Source organism: Amia ocellicauda, chromosome 11 (assembly GCF_036373705.1).
Source record: "Amia ocellicauda isolate fAmiCal2 chromosome 11, fAmiCal2.hap1, whole genome shotgun sequence".
Taxonomy (NCBI): domain Eukaryota; kingdom Metazoa; phylum Chordata; class Actinopteri; order Amiiformes; family Amiidae; genus Amia; species Amia ocellicauda.
The window spans coordinates 28,729,286-28,755,011 of NC_089860.1; the positions used below are offsets into that span (position 1 = coordinate 28,729,286).

General features: G+C 36.0%; 1 protein-coding gene across 2 annotated transcripts in view; it reads right to left on the reverse strand.

Moving 5' to 3' along the window:
* Positions 1-25,726, reverse strand: part of runx3 (RUNX family transcription factor 3) — a 68,316-nt gene that overhangs the window by 34,430 nt on the left and 8,160 nt on the right. For both annotated transcript variants that reach the window (XM_066717300.1, XM_066717299.1), the window contains exons 3-4: positions 1,971-2,212; positions 90-246 (exon numbers count right to left, since the gene is read on the reverse strand). In XM_066717300.1, the coding sequence (XP_066573397.1) occupies positions 90-246; positions 1,971-2,212 (399 nt within the window). The remainder of the gene's footprint in view (positions 1-89; positions 247-1,970; positions 2,213-25,726) is intronic.

Genomic DNA, 25,726 nt, shown 5'->3' on the forward strand with positions numbered 1-25,726 from the left:
GTCTCTCTGTTTCTCGTTTTTAGTTTTCTTTACACCAATTAAAGAAGAAAAGGAAACTATAACCAGCGTGGCTGTGTTTGTTTGCGCACCTCGTCCACTCCTTCCCACGAACCGTAGGTCGTTGAATCTGGCCACCTGGTTCTTCATGACGGCCGACGCGTTGCGCAGCTCCGCAGAGTAGTTCTCGTCGTTGCCAGCCATCACTGTCACCAGCGTCCCGTCAGGAACATCACCCAGCGCCACCACCTACAACGGCACGGCCACATCAACCACCGAGGCCAGGCTGGGGGGTTTGAACTTACCACTTTCCTGCCAGTCACCTTTATTATCATACTCAAGCATCAATGAATTCAGTTGCACAGTCCGGTTCTGATAGAGAGAGCATGTATGCCTGCAACATGCGTGTGCAGATGCAGAACATCATGGTTACAATCGAATGAGGTTGCAAATAGTTATGCAACCACTTTATTTATGCATGTATTTATTTATTTATTTATTTATAACATGTTGAAAATATTATTTATGCAACAGCAATGTTTATGGCGATGGTTGTGCACAGTAATAGAAACATCCCTATTCAAATAATATTTCGCAGTTGTAGGATAAATTATGTATATATAATCTGTGAATACTATAGTGTACCCATCCACACAAAATTTCAATGAATGTCTATAATTAAAAATTGTGAAACCATGTCGGAATATTAGACTGTGTATTTATAACGCATCTGTGACGTAAATTAAATACCTTGAAAAATATGGGAATTATGAGAAACCGCTACTTGCGTAACACATGTGTGCCACTGTGTTCCAGCAAAAAATACTAGAGAAAAGGTTTTAAAAGGAACACGTATATGTAAATGACATAACAGTCTGAGGACCTGTTTCTGTCTGTGATATAAATACAGCCCAGGAGCCGCCACCAACAATTTAATGTCTATCGAAAAGACCGCAGTGGGATTCAAAAATGTCTTGACCCCCACACCAAAAAATCCACAGCGACCGACACCGCTGGCCACAAAATAGATACCCATTTGTTAGTAAACACTCCCCTTAAGGTAAATATATATATTTTTCGGAATATTAAACAAACTAAATCGCAAATAAAATTTAAAATATATGCAACTGGAGTGATAGCCTATACTAACAAGGGTATTGCAGGAATAGTTTAATAATATTTTCTACATAGTCTCCAAAAAATTACAGATTTTACATTGAGTTAAATATAAGTTAAATATAAAATATTTATGATTGGATAAAATCGAATATAAATTATTATTATTATTATTATTATTATTATTATTATTATTATTATTATTGTGCAAGGTATATTTGTATTCATAGATGTTTGAATTTAAGCCTATACTTCCTATTTGTACCAGTCTGAGCAGTATAACGGATTTCCCCCCATAAGAATATGACAATTAACATTTTTCAAATTATAAAAAAAAATTATACTATTTAATAAACACATTAAATCATACATATCAAGTAAAAAATATCTATTTATATTATATATAATGTGTGTGAGAGAGAAATAGAAATGGAGAGAATATATGCGTTATATTATACTTTTGTTCATTTACATTATTCAGTGCCGATTATTATTATTAGTATTATTATTTTCATAGGCATTTATAAAATCAAACACCCTGTGCATTATGCAATATATATATATATATTTGGGGGTGCAAAAAATAAGACCATCTTAATTCAAACTAATTCTACTTTGTCCAGCGGATCACTTATAACAGCAGCACATCAGTTAATAACTTGTACATTTTAAATACGAGTTATGTCGTATGTGGATATTAATCAAACCAACCGTGAATATAACACTAATGCACAAAAAGTGCGTCAAATGTATCGTTGTGTTTGATCTACATGCTCATTTCTTATATAAAGTAGTTCATTTATATATATATATTTACCACCCACAGCCAACAGTGGAAAAACATTTTAAATCCTTACCTTAAAAGCCACGGGCAGAGTTTTGTTGCATCTCCAGTGAGAAGGTAACACCGAGCAGAGAAAGTTGGGGCTGTCGGTTCGCACCAGCTCGCCGGCGTGGTCCGCCAAAACCTCCACCACAGACCGGGTCTCCGGACGCGTCCGCACCGGGCCGGGAGTGCCCATCGGCCCGGTGCTGTCTCCGATCTTGTTGCAAGAGAAGGACGTCGAAGGTGGGGTGAACCTTCTGGTGGTGGTCGGGTCTACGGGAATATGCATCACAACAACCGGGTCAGAGTTGCACACAGCACGGTTTGGAAGAGGTCTTGCTCTTTCTCTCTCTGTGTGAGCCGGTCCGGTCCGTCCCGCGGCTGCAGATGTGTCGGGCTGAGCGCTGCGTGCGGACGCGTCGTGTCTGTGCGTTTTGTTTTCCTGTAAGAAACGTCTCTGCTGCTGCCGAGCTGCTCTCACAGCTCCAGGATGTCAACGCATGCAAAGTGTCGCTTGCTTGCTTACTTTCTCATTGACTTCAACCAAACTGAAATGAAAAAAACCAAACCGCAGCCTCAGACCCCTTTTATTTCTGCACAGAAAACACTCGCTGTATGCAAATCAGGTGTGCTTTCGATTCTGCACCTGATCTTGTTACTTTTTTTTTGTACACTAAAATGACATCTTCTGGCTTATTCGGACAGGCACCGTTTAAATGGATCTCAGATGGATTATGTATTTAAGAAGAGGACGAGTCGGTGAACCCCTGCCTATATTGTAATAAAACGTCATTAGTCTAAACAATGCTTGTTATTAATAATGAGCCGTCAACACAATAAAGCAGCAGCCTATTGAAGAGTAAGCACTATATACTATATTCCCTTTGGCCTGCGACTAGGAAGATCACAATTTGATGTCTAGTTTAATTGTTCTTATAATAATAATAATAATAATAATAATAATAATAATAATAATAATAAGGCGTCTGGGAACTAATCACTCTGTACATCCAGGCACGACCGGGACACAAAGTATCGGCTCCTTGGCAGTCCGGAGAAGCGCGAAACAAAGTCCATCCAAGTTTCTTTTAAAGTGGTTTAAGGTTAGTCGTCCAGAGCAGCTTTTTGGGACGACGTGCAACACTCCCTCATTTTGCAAACTAGTTTCTTTTTCTTTTTTTGTTGTTGTCGTTCTTGTGAAAAAAACGAATAAAAATATCTCGGCAGTCACTGAGGAGCCTCTTATCAGATTGTGAACGAGACGATAAGCGTAAAAATAACTCGTTTTTTCCCCTCTTCTGCTTATTCCTCTCCCTTTCAAAGACACACTTCCCTTTGTTGGTGGACTAGATCAGAGTGTAATTCCCTTATAGTTTTGGGAAAGGAGGCACCCAGGATCGCTCTCTTTTATTGCCGCTCTGCACTGCAGGAGGAAAAGTGCACTAATATTATTTACTCAAGTCAGTTTAGTGCTGAATGGTGTGAGACTGACAGAGACGTCCGCCAATCAGGGCAGAGGGCGGGGCTGCTAGTCAGCCAATCAAATCCCGAGTAGCATCCTGCGAAGCTGGAGTAACCACGTTATCATCACTGGACACAATATTTCAGTTTAGTTTTTCATGCCGACTTAGTATTATCATACTGACTATTTTATGTAACTCCAATTACATTATACATTCATGTTTAAACTTTAGAATTTGCACGTCTTGGATTTAAAAAAAAGTTATTTGCAGAGAAGGGAATTAAGTCTGCTTTCAGTGTAAATGCAGAAGTACACAATTGAAATATCCACTATTATTTTAGTTCTCGTTCTTCTATACTTTCAAGTGTTTTTTTTTTTAACATGGCATGTTTTTAGCGTCTCCACGTGATGTTGCACATATGGGGCATTTATTTTAGGGTGATGGTTAGTCTCCTCTCCCGCAGGATGCAGTTTCAGTGAGGGTGCGCGGTGCGCTCTTTGCTGTGCTTAGAACAATAATGCAGGTGTTTGTCACTCAATATGCAACCTGTCTTGCGGCAAATGCATTGTGTGATGCAAGTTGTAACACGGCGATTTTATCAATAATGATCACGTCTTTTTCTTAATTATTTTAAGCAAATTGAATTGATTTGTTATCTGGAAACTATACGTCCAATTGCTTTTGTGCGGCCGAGGTGGGGAATGGATTTCGAAGACCACAAATCCGTCATTTATTAATGGAAAATGAAAGGTAGTTTTTTTTTTTAAGCCAGTACATTTCTATAAGTGATACTTAGTGGTGGCACCGTGCGATAAAAAGTCGGCCGAGTTTTAGACGCTGTAAAACTAATGGTTCTGTATCAGTTTTAGACACTGGACGGCATCTGCATTTTCGGGAGCTGAAGAAGTGTTAATGGATGTCGGGCTTCAGCTTTTTTAAATGCTTGGGGGGTATTTTCACTCCTCCGAAGAAACCTGCAGGTGCCTGAAGAAGTTAGTGTTTAATCTCATGATCAAATACAGCAACACATATTGCTAACCTCAATGAAATATCAAGAATACAGGTGACCCACTTTCAAACGTGTTGATTAATGTATAGCCTAATATAACTATATTATTTATAAGTGAAGGTCCGTGTATATATTATAGCTGTATGTAGCACCATAATTTAACATTTTATGCGATTGCTTTGTAGTTATTTTGATAGATTTTACTTTTTAAATTTGAACAAATGAAACCTATACTGTGTGTATATCCCTATATGTAACCGCCTGATGAGGATGCAGTGTTGTTAATCGCCAGAGCGATGTATTGTTTGTGAGGTCTGTGGCTATTTGGGGGCCAAAAACCCACATTATGTTCTATTGTTTTGCCGTATAAACAAGCGAAGGGCGGGATTCAAGATTATATTAATTAAGGCTACTTTGATATGTCACTTATTTCGCATTTTTGTCATCTTGCCTTTAGTAACGTTTGCAAATGCAGGTTAGAAGTTATCGAGAAGGTTAATTTATTTACATACTCATTTTACCCACATCATGGCATTTAAGAAAACTACTGAGCTTGGGTCGCAAAGCGACTTTTTAAAACATATTTCTCTTTGTTTTGTTTGGTATCTGGTAGTTTATGGTATAAAACTGTCGACACCCATAACCAGAAATCCATCACACACCGCCTTTGGTTTGTTTTAATGCCAATGTGTGAAAAATAAAACGTCACATGTTAGAAATTATATGATGCAAGACTTCATTACAAATTGTACTCAAGTGCAGTTCGTACCTTTTTATTTTTAAGAAGGACGAGCAACTAAAATTGGTGTAGTTTACAGCTACCGAGTCCTTTTAATATTATGGGATTTAAATGTCATTACATTGATTTTTTCCTCCCCATTTATCGGAGCGCGACAATGTTCTACTGGGTGTTATAATAATGATGATGATAATAACAATCATTATTATTATATATGTACACCATAATTAATTTAAAAATGTAGATAACTTAAAATGTATTCTTATGTTACGAACTTTCAAACAATGGTCTCCCCTTTTATAAATAACTAATGTGATTTCAGTAAATAGCAATCAGGTGTGGAGTATATATGTATATTCTGCACAATCAACGAATCTGGTGCATTGATTAACGTTGTTTTTGTTTTTAATGGGCCATTCTTGACATTCAGTGTTCAGCCTTTTTAAATTTAATGAACGTGGAAGTATTTTTCCGCATCATTTGTTAGAGTATTTTGCTTTACTTATATTTGGACTGTTGAAAATACCATGTCTATTAATGTTTAATTCAAATTCAAATATTAGTAATACGTTATTATTGAATTATTATTATTACTACTACTACTACTAATAATAATTGTTATATAGTGGAGTACCTACGCACGACTAGGAGTGTCACAAAGCCAGGGCCACACCCCGTGGTGATGCGGGCTCTCCGGCACTAGTTGGCGCATGTGTCGTGTCAAAGAGCTCGGCGGCGCAGCGTCGACTGGCGCTGGGTATTAAGGTTGCGTGCTTTGAATGTTTATGGTTTTCTGCCGGTCCTTTGTTTGAAATATTTGCAAAACACAGATGCGAAAACACTAAAATCGTCTCCTACAAATCCTCCAAATATAGAACAGAAAATACGACAGGAGCGGCAACAGTACCAGTGTTTTTCTGGTTTACATTTATTAAAAATGCTTTTAAGCTTAAAAACCAGATAAGCTTTAGCACAAGTAGAAATACATTTCACATCATCCTGTTATGTCTAGCCTAAATGAACAACATACACGTTATTGACAGTTGTTGTTTTTTTTCCCCCAGACATTATTATTATTATTATTAGTATTATTATTATTAATAATAATAATAATAATAATAATAATATCAAATACCGATATTTTCGCGTGGTTTTCGTATACAAATGCGTTTTACCGTCGTGGTGTCACGTGTTGCAAACTTAACTAAAGTCGCTCCAAATGTGCGCTTGTAATCTTAATGTTGAATTACTTTCACCTTTCAGCTTTTCTCATTTGTATCATTAATACATTGATTAATTTAAAAAAGCACACTACCGCGTAAAATACCTGTTATTGTATCGCTAAGGGTTTTTCCACAATCATTTGATTTTGTATAGGCCTAGTCTAATGTATATCCTGGTTTATGCATGCATATATATATATATATATATAATTTACGTACAAAAAATACATTAGAAACATGCCTTAAGACACATACTTGTTAAACTTTTAAAAGGAAGGAGAAAGCAAAACGTTAGTGAAATCGACGCTGGAACAGAATAATCGAATACATCAATAATATATCTACTACATTTACACTATATATATATATATATATATATATATATATATATATATATCTTGTTAGTAAGTGTTTGTTCTTGAACAATTTCAGATAAAGACAGATAAACAAAGTGAATATAGTCTTGAGTGGAACAAAGTAAATCTAGTTTATAGAATAGCAGGGACCAATTATAATTGTAGTATATACGAAGAGTAAATATAAAGCCAAAGGAAGATTAAATAGAAATGCAAGTAGCAGAACAGGAAAAAATGAAGAGAGAAACATTATTTGCGGTAAAGACTATCCTTATTTGGGTTTCTTTTTAAAGTGTAAATTAAAGAGTCATGTTCTTCAATTCTCCATAATGGTCTGATGTGAAAATAGAGCCGATGTAAACAAAAGGTTTACTGGAATACAACGAGGTTTCATGGTACAAAAAAGAGTAAACAATAGATGTCTGCAAAAAAAAAAAAAAGATCAAATGATCACAAGAAAGTAAACCATAGAGACACATGCTGTATGATTGTCATCTGTACTGGCTGGGCTATGGCAACACACAGACACTATGATCTCTGACTCACAGAAACATACTTTTTTTCTTTCTTTCCCCCTTGTTTGTTTTTGCTTTTATTCCCCAATGGCATCTTGATTTAAAATCAGGGAACATAGAGACCATTGCAGATTCCGTTACATGCCACGGTTCAATTTGCATTTATTTTAACAAGTTAATTTTGTATGTTTGTCATTTCAATTTAAAATAAATGCACAATAATAGGACAATTCAATGATGGGGCACAACCCTCTTGCATTGTAATACACAATACATGGATTCTGGAGAATTAAAAGGTTTTCTGTATAGAGTGGACAAGTTTTCTCATACCTTGGTAAATCTCTTGCTTAATTTTATTTTTAACTTTACCCAAAGTGATCAATGTTAAACTCTATTACACTACATTATCGTAAAACATTTGTTTCAGGCTTTCTCGAATTTCTTTAGACTTTTCTTTCAGACAGTGACTAGTCCTGGATGGACAGAAAGCATGTGTTCAGCTAAATATTGAGAAAACGTTTTACTGTTATATATAGACAGACAGATATATAGATATAAATAGATAGATTATAGCCCCCTGTCTTATATCAGTTCCATGGAGTAGACGTTTTACAGTTTTCTTTAGGCTAAATTAGTCTTCAGCAAAGCCTGAAAAAATATTATTGATATAGAATGGTTAACTATGGTTTAAGTATATGTATTAAACTAAAAATTGTGAAATCTCCTCTTCTTTCCTGATGTTAAGAGGTTAAAAGTCTCCAAAATTATAAATGCTCTGGCAGAGTGAACAGTAAACATATTTTCCATATGAAGAGCCACTCGATTGTATAAATAAAAAGTGTTTTCCATTTCAACACATGCACAGACTGGAAACTGAATCCAGGCTGCCCCGACTGGCACATCCATTTGCATAAACAAACAGTTGTTGTTAGGTTAATTACGCCTATCATGTCAAAATCAGCGTCAGAATAATTACCCTCCCAGTGTGGGATTAGAGTTGTCTGGACTATCTGTGTTGCAATAGGTGCAGATCCCACAGATATTTTATAATGATGCAGCCGGGTTTTTTTCTCCCTCTTTTCTTTTTTGAACGTGCTATAGATAGGCCTTGTGGGATGGGTGGGCAGAGTTTTCGGTTAGGTTTGCTTTATTACTCTCATGTAGAGCAGACCCAGGGCCAAAGTCTTGTGGAATCAGTGGTGAGATGAATGGAATGAAAAGATTATCCTTTTGCGGATGCCAAGGACCAGATAGTTATAGTACTTCATCATTTGAACTTGCGTTAAAGAAGAGGGAAAACATTACTGGTTAATTTCCCTACCTACTGTACATACCAATCTTGCAATAGCAAATCAAACGGTATCAAACTTGTTCTGTTCTAGGATTGAAATGAAAAAAGTGTCGGGTTTTGTGTATTATGAACTTGTTGCCAGTGCTTTTACACACCTCTGTATCTGTTACAGAAGACTGCAATTTCTTAATGAACCCTTCAGCTGCCACACACTGACGCGGACTGGGCATACATTAATGTGATTACACGTCAGAGAGTAAAAGGTATCAGCATTTTATTTTTTTTCATGACGACCGCAATTTGCAACAGAGTTGGCTCATAGTTGAGAAGGAAGACAAAAGCTGTAACAGAAGCGTATCTAAGGGTTATTTCTCATAAGGACCTACTGTTTAGAATAAATAGTTGTAAGAACTTAGATCTCCAAATTTTGAATCTGATTTAATGAGTGAAAATTTTAATTAACTGCAATCTTTTTTTCCTTTTGCGCTCTCATCTATATTAAGTGTTTTAAACAGATATTTGTTGATCAGGGGTCAGACAAATCTCCCTTTGACAGTGTGTGGTCTGCCGCAATATCAGAAGTTAAGACAGTGCAAGATTACAGCAGACAAGACCTTAATCCATAAGAATAATGAATGATTCATCGGAGAGAGGGATTAAGTCTTCAGCTGACTTGTCATTTTGCTGTAGGATAGCTTCTTCTTTGACAGAAGCTAAGTATTGCTGTTTAGACTGCATGTGTGAGCGAGGCTAAGTGCTCTTAGGAAAATTGTGTTACTCGCCAATGGATTTTACTGCATTCATGTATTATTATTATTATTATTATTATTATTATTATTATTATTATTATTATTATATAACTTTATCTGTTTACCTGCCAGAAAATGTACATAGTTTCAACTGTGACCATTTGTGTGCAGTTTGCAGAAAGTCTCTAACCATGATATTGTGAACTTACAGCCCATATTCCATACCCTGTGTTAATATTGAAACACACGCAAGGTCAAACTACTCTTCAGCCATCACACGGACTTCATTACCGGGTTCTATTGCTTCAGCAGACTCTCTGAATGGGTCTTTATGAGCTAATGATGGGGAAGTGATGAATGGATGTTTTACAAGATGTGTTTTTTAATTTGTCCTTTTAACTTAGTGTCCCATTTTTTTGAATAATGCATTGCAACAGATAAGATTATATATAATGGATACCCAGCTATTGAATGGATGCCAAGAGATGAAAAAGACCTAGAAGAAAACTGCATATAAGATGGGAAGATTAAGTCAGAAATATTACAGGCATGAGATTGAAATGAGAAGCTGTAGATTGAAGCAAGTGATATGGTTATCTATAGTGCACAAAAAAACACATTGATAAATACAAGCACAGTCTATACTTCTTGTCATACCTTTGTATTTTATTTCTTGAAAGAAATACTAGGATTCGCATAAAAGTCCACCAGCCTGCTTTAAAGGTGTGGCAACTTTCCCTGTCTTTAGATCATGTATGTATTGAGAAATGGATACATACCGCCAGGCTTTCATCTGACTTACTCTTAGGCATCAAAACCATGGAAATGAGGGATCTAAGTGCTCTGTTCTTTCAGAGCATCATTAATACATTTTACTGCATTACATCTATTAATGGAACAACAACAACAAGAAAATATTAAAGTTATGTTGTGGATTCTGTATTTCAGTACTGTCCAGAAGCTGCGAACCCCTTAATGAGGTGTTAGTTCTGGGCTACTGAGTAACCCTGGCTCATATGAACCTCCACCCCCAGAGACTAATAAACACTTTCCAGAAGAACTTCAACTCGAGGAGGAAAAGGAAAGAGAGAGAGAGAAAAAGGGAGGATAGAAAAAAGGTAGGATGTGTTTTTTCTTTTCCTCCATCCCCTCATTATTCAGTTTGCTTATGCTTGACTGATTGATAGGATGCCTACACCCTAAACCTTAAATCATGCAGGCTAAAAGGGAACCCCAGTGCAACCGTGGAACAATGCGTTATTACCTTCTCCTCAGAAGTGTAATCTTAGCCCTCTGTGCCTGCGCTACCTTGCAGCTATAGATTACAGTGTGGTGTGGTAAACCTGAACTCTGATGTCACGTCTTACATTTGTTTTCCCAATATTTGATGGTTGACTATGATGGTTTGAACCCTACATTGAACCCAGCTTTTCTTATGCTAATTGTTGATGCATGCCTTTTATTCATTTAATAATAATTACAACAATTTTATTGCAGAAAAAACAATTATCTGGGAGATTATTAGGACCTAACAGTAGACAACCAAACACAGATCTGCTTGCCTAGGAATTGTGCAGCAATTGTGAAAAGGTAAATGCATTTGAATGTAAACCAGTAGATTGAAATGGCTTTATTCCTTAGTTGTACAACAGCACAATTGTCTAGGTGGCCCCTTTGACCGTCGGTTGTATAATGTTTTTTATGCTTTGCTACTGTAAAGAGAGAGGATGATGGGAGCTAAGACTGTAGCAAAAAAAAGGCCGAGCAGTTTTCCACTGCTGCCCAGAGGCAGATTGCTGTCTGTGAGTGGGCTGCATGTTAATCTGGGTCGAAATATGAGCCTCATTACTTTGTCATCCATTGAACTATTTTGGTTAGTACGCAGATGCTATTGGAAGTCAGCTATTAATTTAACCAAATACGAGGGCAATTAGAAATAGTTTGAAGTTAACTTATGACATAAGACAAAGATTTCTATCTTTAGCAGCCGTCGTGGTAACGTATTTCTTTACATCTACAAATTACAGGGCAGTCCTGGTCTTAACCAGCGGAATGCATTCTTTCCGAAAAGTCTCTCTTTATATCCATTGGTAAAAAAAAAAAAATCCCCCCCGAAATGATATAAAAGTGTTTTCTGAAAGGCTAACCTCCATTATTTAAGGCTTTTGCTGTCTAATTGCACAGACACACTTTCTGTGTTTTGAATAGGTTCCCTCTTAGTGAAGTAAAATTAGACACAAGCAATGTGGAGTGCGACTCTCTGCCTCACTTGTTGTATTTTTACTGGAAGTAAGGGGGGGTTTCAGGTGTGTAGGTGTTTAACTTGGATTACATGATCAATGCTCAAACTTGATGAGTCAAAATAACCTTTATTTATAAATATGATACATTTTCCAACTTTCCATTTGACCTTTCACATATCAAGACAAATTGTTTACATCGGCACACCCATTTGTATACAGCCATAAAAGTTATGATAACCCTTTTATTGAATGGTAATACTTTACTTTGTATGTTTAGGAAGGACAAATGCTATTATCAAGAGAAAATTAAAAATGTTAATTGCTTACATTTATCTTTATAAGATTTAAGAAAATATCAGTTCAACATAAGTATTAAATGCCGGGACTGGAAATGCATTCCGTTTTAAAAATATATTAAAAGATTCTTTTAAACTACACTGTCACTCAGTTGCTCTTGATATGATTATGTGAATAAATAGTTAAGCTTGCTAACTGGGTTGAGATGTATATGTTTTTATACCTTTAAGGCAGTGAATTATTCTTGTAGGGTATGCATTAATGTTTGTTTTATTACATACATTTGTATGTAAAAAGGATTTTCTTCTTGTTTTTACGCTTTTCTTTGTTTTTCAGTGCTGCGTCCCATTGCATTACTAAAAGTATAAATCTCAATGTTACATATCAAAAAGGATGCTGTAAACCAAAGAAGCCAAGAGCAAATTACTTAGAAATGAATGAATAGCTGAATGAGTTAGAAACTAAATGTTCAGACCAAATGGAGCCACAAAATTGTTCACAGAACTGACTCTTTTTTAATTTAAGGGTGCCTGGTCTTTTATACTAGAATCTGATTTGATAATGTAAAAAATATGAACTACTTAGTGTAAAGTAAGATTACCTTTGCCATTTGATGTTTTTTTGTGATTACCTCTGTGTGCTACATTGCACTGTCCTAATTAAGGAAATTGTCTGCTTGTTAGACTGCTTCTATGCCTATTGTGTAGTCCTCCTCGTGATTCCAACAAAATCATAATATCTCAAAGTGATTCCTGGGGAAGGTAAAGAGAAAACTAGTGCCTGACAAAGGTGAAAATTCAAATATAATTTGTATGTGGTTTGAAAGCAATGCCTCTCCCCTACTTGTATTTCAGACGCAAGACTTATTTTAATGCTGTTGTCTTTGAGCTGTGTATAATGCAAATGTGTTTCCCCTGTTTTGAAAAGAAATACACGACCAGCACCAATGAGGTATCAATAGGATTTTGTATGTGCATCTTTTTAAAAAACAAAACAAAACAAACAAAAAACGACACAAAAGAAAACAAAAAACAAGCATATAATTTTTGTATTTTGGAAAAAAATGCCAAAAAAACCAGCAGAGGGGTAAACTGTGCACGCACAACAGACTCTTTGTTGTCTTTAGGAGGACGGGAACAAAAATAATTATACTATAGTATATATTATACTTAGAGCAGCTCCAATGCAACGAGAACCCTCCATTAAATGATGAATGCTTCATAAAAACATCCTTCCTTACATTTAGGCTGAAAATATTTAGGTTTGTTTATTTATTTATTTATTTGTTTGTTTGTTTGTTGGTTGGTTGGTTTGTCTGGTTTAGTTCTGCTTATAGCTAAATATAAGTTTGCTATTTTAGTCTCAAGAAAACGGTGGAAAAGAGGATAAAACCTTTTTGGGATGTGCCCAAACATTTTCTGGAACAAAACTGTCTTGCTCATTTTACTCACAAACTTCCCCCCCGCCCCCCAACACACTTTTCTTTTACTAGCATGCCATCTCACTCTTTGCCAGGATTCTTTTATTGTCCCTCCTCCATAAAACAAAGAAAGGGGGACGGAGAAAAACCCACAGGCATTGTCTGTTACAGTGGTGCAATGTGAAATAAATAAAGAGATTACTGTAACTAGACATAGTAACCCATAAAGACCTGCACTGAGAGGCTTGATTCCTTTCTGTCTGCAACTTCAGCTCTTCCCAGCAGTTACCTCTGGGAGACAGTGGTTCTGGTACAGACAGTGACAAAAGGCCTTAGTTGTCCGACCCCAGGGCCTGGGAGGGGTCATGTTTAAATCCCTAACCCGGGTCTACAAGCTTAGCATGCAGTGTTACTTCCCATGCAAAAGCCACTGATTCACACTTATTGACTTCTGGTTGCTAAATGTATCCTTAAGCCCTTAAGGATAAAGCTAATTTCCCTTGGACCCCTGTAAAACACTGCCCTCTCCCTGAGGTTAATAGTGCATGCCTGAGAGCTGACTTAGCCAGAAGTGTGAGCATCTGTTTCCAAATATTTTGAAAACAAACCAGGAGGAGCGTGGTTCATAACTTAAGGGTCGTATCCATAATAAGTGAGAATTTTGGTAAATTCACTCATTTGTAAAGTTTGAAAAACAAATATCTGATTTCCAAGACCTCACAACGACGTTCTGGATCTGTTTTGAACTTTGCAAACATTTGCCCTGGTTGTTATGCTGTATATCACAAGATTTTAACATATTTAACATATTTTAAATATAATTAGAATTAGAATTCTGGATAATTTATGTATGTTCCCTTGTGCATCTACGTACAACTGTGGGCACCTCCCTTTCCTGTCTGTTGTACAAGCTTTATCTGTTGTCTTGTTGCTAGTGGGGGCTGGCAGTATACACACAATCATTAAAAGATTATGTTGTTTCCAAAATATATATATTTTGAGCAGAGTTTAGTTTTTAATGCATAATTTACAGATCCACTTGACCTCAACAACAACAACAAAAAAAGGTTCTAAAAGAATCGACAACAGAATATGAATCAGCTTGGCTTCCAGTTGGTATAGACCAGAATAGTACCTAATATGAAAAATAAATTATGATAGCAGAATAACATACTGTATTTTCTGCAGACTTAATTAGCCATTTTGTTTTAGGTGCTTATATAGTCATAGTCATGAAATGTATTAATGAATATGGAAATAATACAATAAATAACAATATCTGAGTCACAACATCAATGTGAACAGTGCCTGTAGTATTATTGATTTTACGGAGTTCTTGTCTTATAAAGTTACTGTGTGTTTGAATGTTGTAGCTGGCCTAAATGTACATATCATGTTGTGTCAATATAATTCTGTGTCTTCATAAGTTTCAGAATGAGGGTGGCGTGTCATCTTGGCAGTGAATTCTTAAAAGTAAACCGACAATCTTGATAACTTCTGATGAGTGCATGGAATTTATGTCGATTAACTTCCTGATTTTAATCATGATCTTTACTCTGAAAATTACTTTCAGAGAGTTCTCACCAAGAAAAGGCATTACATCAAATATTTCTTAAACAAAATATATATATTGATTTGATTTACATCCTTTAGTGGACATATCAAAAACTGAAGCCCAGATTTTCTAAAAAGCTTTTTTCCTTTTAATGGTGAAGTGATATGTATACACAATACAGAAAACAATTGATGTGTTGGTTTTCTAGATTTTGTTTTGTTTGTTTGTTGAAAATAAAACTTTTGCTCCTATAATTGAGACAAACCTCATTTCTACACATTACACTATGTAACACAATTTTTGTTCCTGGTAGTAAAACAGTATAATTGTAAATCTCAAAAAACTACTCACTTCTAAATCTTTTGTAGTCATTTTTGTATTACTTTAGTATAAATACATGTTAATTTAGATTCATATGTTTTTTTTTCTGACTTTATGTGAACGAAAATACACAAATTTGCCTGTTTTCTCATTGGTAATAGGTACATTTCACAATATCACTGTCCTGGTAACAAAAGCAGCCATTTTCTATACTTTTGAGGCATAAGCAATTAGGAAATAACACTTACTACCCAGGAACAAAAAAAGAAAAAAAAGGTTACACGGTGTTATTATTCTATGATTCATCTTAGATCAGCTGATCAGCCATCATGATAGGTACAGTCTCAACAAACATTGCAATGTCCAGAATTGAATTCTCTGCCATAATTCTCTGTTCCTTAATTTCTGACCCAACTTTCAAGAGGAAATCGGAACAGTGCCTTCTAAAATGTCCATTTCACCTTCAAATATGTTTCTGCATCTTTCCACAAAACAAAATGTAAAATCTTTGTCACTTTTTCCTGACAGAGGAATAATGGTTATCACTTGGGTTTCTGGCACCGGCTTCTGATGTGATGTATGCAATCTGTAATCTATAGTAATTGCATGTTACAGAAAGACATTTTTCCGCTAGAATAATCAGTGCAATATGTTCCCTATAGTGACAGTCCTTTCTAACTCACTGAGTGAGGGTTATTATTGAGACTCAGCTCAGACTGCTAGCTGCTGAGTTGTCAATAAACAGTATGGTATCGCACTTGATTATGGTATAATTTATTTATGCAAAGCTTCACTTGAAATACTTTGACTTCATCTTTGGGTGTCAGTGTGGAGTAGCGGTTAGAGCTCTGGACTCCTGCGTGGTCGTGGGTTCAGTCCCAGGTGGGGGACACTGCTGTTGTACCCTTGAGCAAAGTACTTTACCTAGACTTCTCTGGTAAAAATACACAGCTGTATAAATGGGTAATTGATATTTTGTCTGCTAAGAAATATAATAATAATCTTTATTCTTAATTTCACTTACATTTCATTCATTACGATTCATATGTTTACTATTTAAATATATATTCTTTCTCCGAGTTGTATTACTTGATGTACTTTTGTTACTCTGAGAGCTTTGCTTTTTAATCATTTATTTATAAAAGCTATCTGATTGAGCTGCAGCTTGTTGCAGAAACCTTAAAATGTTTGCTCTTGAAACTGTTTAGCAAAGCTAGGGAAAACTTCAGAGAACTCTTACATTAATATGAAGTATGTCAGTGTGCATTTTTCAGACGTTTGTTTAAAACGCTGTCCAAACATAAAATCTAAGAATAAATATAATATATTAAGAAATATAGGCCTGTGTATAGTATAGTATAGTATAACTGCTTTAGCCTCTAATCACCAGCACTGTGCTACTTTACATTATCCCTGCACAGGATAAGGTGACAACTACAATTTCTTTAATGATCGGGTTGTCTACATATTCGCAGATAACAACTAAAATGTAACTAAGTAAATAAATAAAATTTGGGAACATTTAAAAATAGACTGGATAGTATCCTTGGATCACTTATTAATGATAATAATAATAATAATAATAATAATAACACCAAACGCACGATGGGTCAAATGGCCTCCTCTCGTTTGCACACTTTCTTATGTTTCTTATTATATTAAGGGAAGTTATCAATAAAAAACTAAAACAAAGCAAAACCAATAAGATGTGTAAGTTGTTAAGCTGTAAACAGCGTATGACAGAATATGTGATTCACCATATGTCCCAGTCTGGTCCAAACCTCAAGTGCTCTTCTATCTCATGAGCTGGGGGACAGGTAGTGGTAACGATATTGCTTCAAAAGTCACAAAGTAGAACATCAGGCGGGACAGGCTTATAGACATAGGCCACCTGACTGTCAGTCAGCCGCCACAGGCCCGGGACTATGCTCTGTGCTGTGGTCGGGCCTCAGTAAAGTCATCCTATTCCCACAGTCTCGTTTGGGCTCTCTCAACGATGCTAGCAGTTCATTAGCATTAACTGACACGATTATTCTTTTTGTGATCAATTGTTATTTAGGTATAGGATTCAGAGAAGGCTTGACAAAAAATATTAGTCATAACAAGTATATTTAAAGTGGTGAACTAAATGTGTCTCAGAGCTTGCAAATATAATTACATAGACACACACACACACATATATATAAATAGGTACATACATTATTGAATAATTAAAATATTAGCTATAGCTCTTTTTTTTCATCACTCTACAAGTACTGCAGTGTGTTTTGAAATGCATCTTAATTTTGGTTTTAGAGGAAAGAAAATGGTTGTTATATATATTTGGTCCTAGCCACTACTCACCGAGCAGTTGACCTGAAACAACACTGCTGGAAGCCACACCTCACCGCCATGTTTGTTTTCAATTGTCTGTATGTGAATGTGTCACATGTTAGACTTATGCCATTCTCCTTAAACCATAAACCTTAGTCGCAACACCTATATCACAAAGCCACAGAGACGGCCTGTAGTTTCAGCAACTGTGATTTTAAAATGAGAACATTGTATTGACTGTAAGTTTCAGCAGAATGTACAGCAGTGCTCAATAACATGTAACTACCAACAGTTTTGTTATTTTCAGAACAAAAGGGGGAGGGATTTTTTTTTTGCCAGACCCAGTTCTTTATGAGAAATGTTATTTTAATTAGCATTGCAAAATAAGGTGGCAGTCCCCTTTTGCCCGTCATAGTCTAATGTCTGGACTTGAAATTAGTTGTTGTTGATGATGTTTTTTAATCATCAGCCTGACAATAACTTTTATGTTGCCTCTTTGAATTTGTGCATATAATGTGTAGAAAAATCATCATTGCAAGCGCTAAAAATATCCTCAAAAGAAGATTGGTTTGTGAATGAAATCCATAGTATTTGCCTCCTACTAAAATTAAATTGCATGTGAACCGAGTATTAGGAAGTCATTTCTTACTGTTGCCAACAACCGCCAACCCATTAAATACTGTCTGTAAACCACATTTTACTAGAAGACAATGCCCCATTGTGTTCATGTGGCTGTCCCTCAGATTTAAAATAAGCTTTATACAATTAGATATTAAAAAAGAAATAGAACAAAAAAAAACTGTCAGTTGTGTTCCAGATTTAATTATTTGCAGTCCTATCAAAAAGTAGGAAACAAGGGAGCCTGTCCTTTCTCAGCTGAATGGCTTTTTGACTTTATTGTGGTTGCATGTGGAATACTGTTCATTCTTGCCTGCAATAAAGCCACATGTTTTTGAAAACATTGCACTGTGAAGACAAATATGTAGAAACAATGAAACGTGCCATCTATGGGTGCAATTAATGCTTAAAGAATCTGCCATTACTAACAAAGGAATTTATAGCATCCCCCCTTTTTTTGTTACTTTTTATTAATTTATGTATGACTGCCATATGTTAACATATTTATATATTTGCATCATCTCCATCGCTTCTGTTCCTTCACTAAGTGTTGGTCTTTTGAGACATGTTCAGCAATCCAAACAAAAACAACAGAATGCACATTTAGTGGATATAAAAACAATGAAAGTGATTCAGAGTGATCCAGCTTGCCACACATCAAATATTGACTTGACAATTTCCTTACACATACACAGAGCAATGCTGGAAAAACTGGGTTGGGAATTTTATTTAATTTTCTTTTTAGTTACAGTACGGACTATTTTGTGTTTTATTCCTGGAATTACAGCAAGTTACCATGAAGGGTAACTTGTTCTGTAAAACAAGGACAGCCTACACACTCCAATGTTTGAATAATATACTAATATCCATACATTTATTGGGTTAAATCAACCAGATGTACAGGGGATGATTAGTAAATGTTCGAATAACCTGTTTGGCATTCTTGGTTATTTGTAGAAACTATTTGTAGAAGCTCTCTAATGTCTACAATACAACTTCACATCTTCAGAGTATCATCTCTTTCGTTTATTTTAGATTTCCAGAGAAGGCATTATTTTCCTTCTGGGATGTTAGTGTGTAATGAGTTAATAGTAGACTTTATGCACGGAAAACAATGACAAAAAACACACACACAAACCCAGCTAGAATGGAAGTAACTGTGTCATTCAGTCGTCACTGCCTTTCCATATTATTATTTAATAGTTTTAGTCTGAATCATTTTGAAAGCTTGTAAAGATCTTGTGATTTGTGTCTGCATTTGAAAAACCAACTGCTTCCCATTGATAGTGGGGAAGTGCTAACCAAAACAGGTGAGAAGGAGCCACGTGACCTTTTAAAGTGTTTTCACAACGTCTTCTCAGAACAGAGTAGGTTTCCATGGAGTGGGACTGCAAACACTGAACCACTCTTTGGCAACCAAAATTAGCTCTATTCAGAGTCTTTGAACAGCATGTTTAATATACACCTTTAGAGGCTTTCTAAATATATAACGGTCAATACTGCACAGGTTTATTCAAGTGTGGATTTGTGTGTTTACATGAATGCAGTCATCTTAAAATCAAATGCATACATTTCAAATGAATAATGCAAAAAAGCACAGTGCTAACAGTCAAGTGGATGTCAAACAATGAATTGTATTTTTTATATCATTCTCATGGTATGGTATTTTATTTATGTTTATGTTCACTGTAGTGGAACCTTCAAAGCTTTCTATTATGCAGAGTTTTGTGTTCACTGCTATTATGCAAAAAAAAGCCACACAATACATCATTTTAAACAATAACATCTAAAAATCTAAAAATAGAGTAAAAGTCAGATAGTGGTAGAAGGTAAAACAATGTAGTAAAATAAAATAAGCATTTTTTGTATGCAACTACATTTCAAAGAAAATATTTCCAGGAAGAAAAACTAATCTAACACTATATGAAACATTACAGTATGACACTCAGTGAAGATTACATTAGCACATTCAGGGTACCATTTCCACAACTTGGTGTGGTGAGGGTAATACGTTTCTGCAGCATTTTTCTAAAGTTGTATACAACCAGACTGCATCCTCACGTTACATTGCCAGAGCTGAATGTGTCGGGTGGATAGGTGATCGCAGTTCCATTTAACTCTGCCCTGTCTTGTGCGATGCCTTTTTCAGTGTGAGCTTTGTATATTCCTAAGAAAATGATACCTATGAAGCATCAGTCACGTTTCAAGACTAACATGCCGAGATTATTGAAATTGAAGAGTGATTCAGAACAGGACACAGAGATGAGTAGTGTCACTTTGATCTGCATTTTCTCAGCGCTGCGTTGTCATTGAATTGTTAGATGTAGACAAGCCTTTTGTTGCTAGTTTCAGTTTTAACAAACAAAACACACAAGCCACTACCTCTCAAATAGTATTGCACGTACTTATTTTTGAGGTTCATTAAAAAAATAAAAAGCACTAAAAAGCTAAAAAAACAGCCAACAACAAACGCTTAAAATAAATATCAAATACTTCACTCTACTTCTGTTTTCTCTCAGGTACTGAGATAGCGGGAAAGTAACTTATTTTTTATCTGGAGGACTGGTCTGGTTCAGAAGATGTCAGGGTGTTATCTTCAATATAATAAATGAACTTGAGAATGGAGAGAAGAAAGAGAGCCTAATTAAGGCCTGTGACTCAAACCCATCTCCTAATTTGTTCCAGCCTTTGATTATAGTGTTTGGCTTCACAGGTCCCCTCAGCTTGAGGCACGGTAAACGATAGAAGCATTATAAATGATTCAGGGCCAACGCACTGTTTGGATTAAGCTAATCAAACCTTCAAATGACTCCATCGTATCATTACGCTGATTAAAGGGACACTGCTGCTGTTGTTCACTATTGTACATGGACCACTGCACACTGAGGCAGCATGCCCTGACTGCAGACATGATCGTGCAGATATTACACTTTCAATTGTGGCATATAAAAAGTGACTTAAACCTCGTCTATTTATTTATATATATATATAAAGAAAAGATGCTGTGGTTTTTGCCTAGCAATCACTTTTGGTTCACTTATTAAAAAAACAAAAAACAAAAGCTGCAACGAGAAAAAAAAAAAAAAAACAGCCCTTAAAGGCAAAAAGGAAGAGTGGTGGTGAGAGTGAAAGGGTACAGTGATTTTCTTTGTTGCATTTCATCGTATCATTGTATGTGTATTTGTAACTTGCACTTCAGCCTGGTGGTACCTGTCTCTCCTCAACTGTACACTGCAATTATTTTCCATGTGCAAACAGTATCAATAGTAAAAGAAACGCCCATGACTGTGTGTTTTTCCTGTTAGTTAAAATAATGTTTACGAATGTCTTATACATAGCAAGCACAGTTTTTTTTTCCTCTTTTTAATAACTGTTCTAGAAGTAGCACACAAAGTATTACCTTTTTTTTTTACCCAAATGTATTTTATTGAAACTAAAGCAATCGGACGTAAATTACTTGGCAATCACCTGACTGAATCTTAAATGTAGCTGGCAGATCGTCTTCCTGCTCTGTTTTGTCTGTAAGTGGGTAAGGGGGAGGGTTTGCTGGTAACAGGATGGTTAGATTTAGATTTTGCTAAACACAAAAGTTTTGCCTTACTGTGGGTATACAATTACTATGGTAATCTTGAATTAATGCTTTCAGAGCAGGGGAAGGGCTATATTAGAAAACATCACAAAACTGAGTAATTTTAACCACGCTTGCCCTCATTTGACAATAATATTTAAGTCACTTTTTGACTCTGGGTCTTAAATGTGTGTCTTTGTTTCCTAATTATTGGCAAGGTAAGCAGATATATAAATTGAGCAACTCAGGTAGACAGATGTATTTGTATTTTCTCTAACAGAATACAGGGTTCGTGTCGACGTGAGTGAGTATTATGGCAGCAGTTCCTTGAAAGGCTGCATGTGGCTGTATAGAGGATGTCTGTCTGGCAGACTCAGCTGTTTGTCTGCAAAGAGGCCTCAAAGCCAGACTGAAGACCTCAGACCAGACAGTTATAAAAAAAAAAAAAAAGCTTCTCGTTCAGCCTGGGAAACGGCAGCTCTTTTGTCTTCCGAGAAATTAGAGAACTGGGAGAAGTGGTCACACTGCTGTCCAGTCACAGGGATGCAGCACAGTGCACTCCAGGTCAGAAACTGACTGCGAGTCCCTCCTCAAAAAGAGAAACTCTGAGATGACAGCTGGGGCCTGGACCGTGTTTTTACAGTAACCCTTATCTGCAAAGAGTTGATTTCATTTTGCACAGCTTGACATTTGCATATTTGTATATTGCGTTTTGCCTGACTGCGTCCGAGGCGATAGGTCAGTGATGAGTCACTTTGTTTCCTGTCTGTTGTGCTTTCTTGATGCTGAAATCCAGAAGTGGTTGTGGTAGTGGTCTCACTAGAAATGAGCTGTTTGCTTGGACAGGTTGCATTTGATTATATTGTGGAATCATACCTATATTATTTTATTATTATTATTATTATTATTATTATTATTATTATTGCATTATCACCTACAATGAGCCCCGTTTAATAATGCAATAGGTGGCCCAGTGTGCACATTATTAGTTTCTTTCTGTAGTCTGATTAATACTGATACAATCAGAGAGACTCAAGGTCTGGGGTAAATGAGCTTAGCCCAAGAGGTGCACCACAGCACGCTGACGCTACTAAATATAGACATGTAGCTTAATGAACAATTGCAATACCAATCTATGCATTTTTTCCATTTTCCTTTACTCGCAGTCATAACTCATGAATTCTCACTGCAGGGGAAATGCAGTGCATATTTATATATTTATTCTAGTTTGAGACTCTTATATATTTAAATGTTGTTCATTGCCAAGGGAAAAAATGCATAGTAAAGTTGTGTGCGTAAATCGTAACAAAACAACAACAGCTAATTGCCAGAGAATTAGATTAAATAACAAAATAAGTTCTCAGAGAATATATATTGTACATCTCATAAACCTTTCTTTGCCTTCGGTTAACTGCTACACTATTATTGTCTCAATTTTTGCTGTGCTGTGATTAAGTTTGGTAGTCATGTATAAGTAGTGCTCAAAATGACGAATAATTACTAAAAGCACTGATGTTAGTGAAGTAGTCACAGCGTTTTTTTGTTGCCACTGTTTTCTTTAATTTGATAGCCCCTTTTTTGGGTTGAGAACCATCTCAAGGCATTTTATGTGAGTCACAGTACAGTAGAAAAGATGCCAGTCATATGAAAAGTTACATGAAGTTTTGGGCAATTTTCAAAAACAGGTTACACGAAACCGATAAACCATAGATAAGTATTGATGCAAAGCACATTAAAGTTCAAGCATTTACAGGAAGCTTACAGATTTCAAAGAAGCTACACAATGTTCTAATCAGTGAAATTAGACTGTCAGATGTTTAAATCTGTATTGGTAAAATGGATAGACCTGTTTTCTAGAGTATGTCTACGATACTGCTCCAAAACTTAATTTCTTACCATTTGATTTCCGATTGTTGAAATATCTAAATAAAACTGTGACTTAAGAGTCCATTTTTAAAGAGGGAAAAATGGAAATGTAACTTTTGAGAATTTTTTCCTTTTCCCTGGCCATCTCCCTTTCATGGGTGATTTTGTTTAACTGGAAAGAAGAGAAACCTGCACGGAAAGAAAGACCTTCTTTAAGTCCAGAACACAGACATCATTATTTTCACTGAGTGCGGCGGAGAGCAACGCCTCAAAGCCATTAGAGGTCTCATCTGTTCTCTGCTGTGAGTCATGGTGAGCACCCTGTGAAAGCCATTTTTTTCTTCTCTTTTTTTCAGTCTTACTCTAATCCTTCCCTAAATAGGTGTAGCACCATGTTTTATGTTTTAAATACTTTACTGGCAGGATCATACAGTAGCTGCATTGAAACAAATCACTTGTAGGCACTACCCTTCACTCACTTTACATATCTTTCCAGAAGCCTTCAGGATTTGCAGACATGCCTCTACCACTCTGCCTTTCTTGAGCAGGACAACCTGAAAAGAACACCATTCAAATTGAACCTGGTGTCTAACTCTATACCATGTTGATTATCTGTTTATTTTTATGCTTTATAACAGTTATAATACCTAAAATTATTTGAGGACAGAGGGCAAATTTTAAATTAATCTGATCCTTTAAACAGTTACTCCCCTGGTAATCTGGGTGGGTCACCAAACGGCTGTTATGATGTTTTTTAATCCTCTTGACAGTTTAGTGTAACTTATTATGGGAGGTGGTCGGGTGGGGTGGTTGTTTTTTTTTGTTACATATAGAAATAGATCTATTTATATATATATATATATATATATATATATATATATATATATATATATATATATATATATATATATATATATGTAATATGTATAGATAATTTGTGTGTGTGTATGTATGTGTTAGTCCTAAAAAATAAACAGACTCCAACTCAGTTCGCCCAAAACAAAATGTATTGGGTTGACAGACTTGCATTCTGTGATTACCTTTCATTTTCCAATGTGGAGAAGAATAACTAATGCAGGATATTAATACACATACAAGATCAAACATCCTTGTTATTCTTCTGTTGACCACCGACTGAAAGCCTCAGGGTGATGTGTACAACAGGGCTGCCAGCCCCAGGCCACAGGGTCTTCTGGTTCCCACTCCAACTGAGTGCATAACTACCTAATTTAGTTAATTAGTTGCTTAACTGAAGCAATTTAACATTTCCCAGGTGTTAACTGGCTAATGATCTAAAGACACCTATAAAAACTCCTGGGTTTCAGGGTGTTTGCAGTTACACGGCTCCATTGAATTTTAATTATGGCCACAGTGTTCCTATGTACGTGATAGCTTAAGGGTATTCATTATCCAGGGATATAGTGAGTGATACAACAGTATAATAAGAACAAACTTGTCTTAATTCTTTAAATTCAAATATTATTATAATGAATGATCATCATCTTTAATAGCCCAGTATACTCTAGGCCAGTGGTTTTCAAACCAGCCCTGGAGTACCCCCTGGCCTGCTGGTTATTGTTCCAACTGAGGTCTTAATTGCTTAATTGAATCCTTAATTGCCCTAACAAAGCAATATACCATTCAATTAAGTAATTAAGATCTAGGTTGGAACAAAAACCAGCAGGGCAGGGGGTACTCCAGTTTGAAAACCCCTGCTCTAGGCCTACCTTTCAAAGGGTTAAAAGACCAATAGTGTTTAAACATATCCAGAAGCATTAAAAAAAACACTTCTACAAGTCCTGCCAAAATGAAACTTTACACATTAAACAAAATATGTATCGTATGACTCCTGGTTCATGAATGGCAATGAAGAAAAAGAAGAAGGCTTTAATGATTTAAATATGAGCTGCCTGGTGTCTATGACAGATTTGCATTTTGCGGTGGCTGACTTCTAACTGGTAAACCTTGCCAATTCTTCCTGGTATATAGGTTTTGGAGTCTGTGATTACAAGTCATTATATGTGGAGATCATCTCTGATGCATATACAGAATCTTAAAACATATTTTCAGCAATGCTACAAAAGAAAATGAATCTTGGTATTGTTTTTTGGCTTTTGTTTTGTTTTCCTTCCCACAAGAAAACCACCCTTTCAAGAAAGCAACAACAGCAACAACACAAACACAGAGATGCAGGCAGGAGACGTTTGAAGCAGTTCAGTTAAAAATAAAGCCCACCTGTCA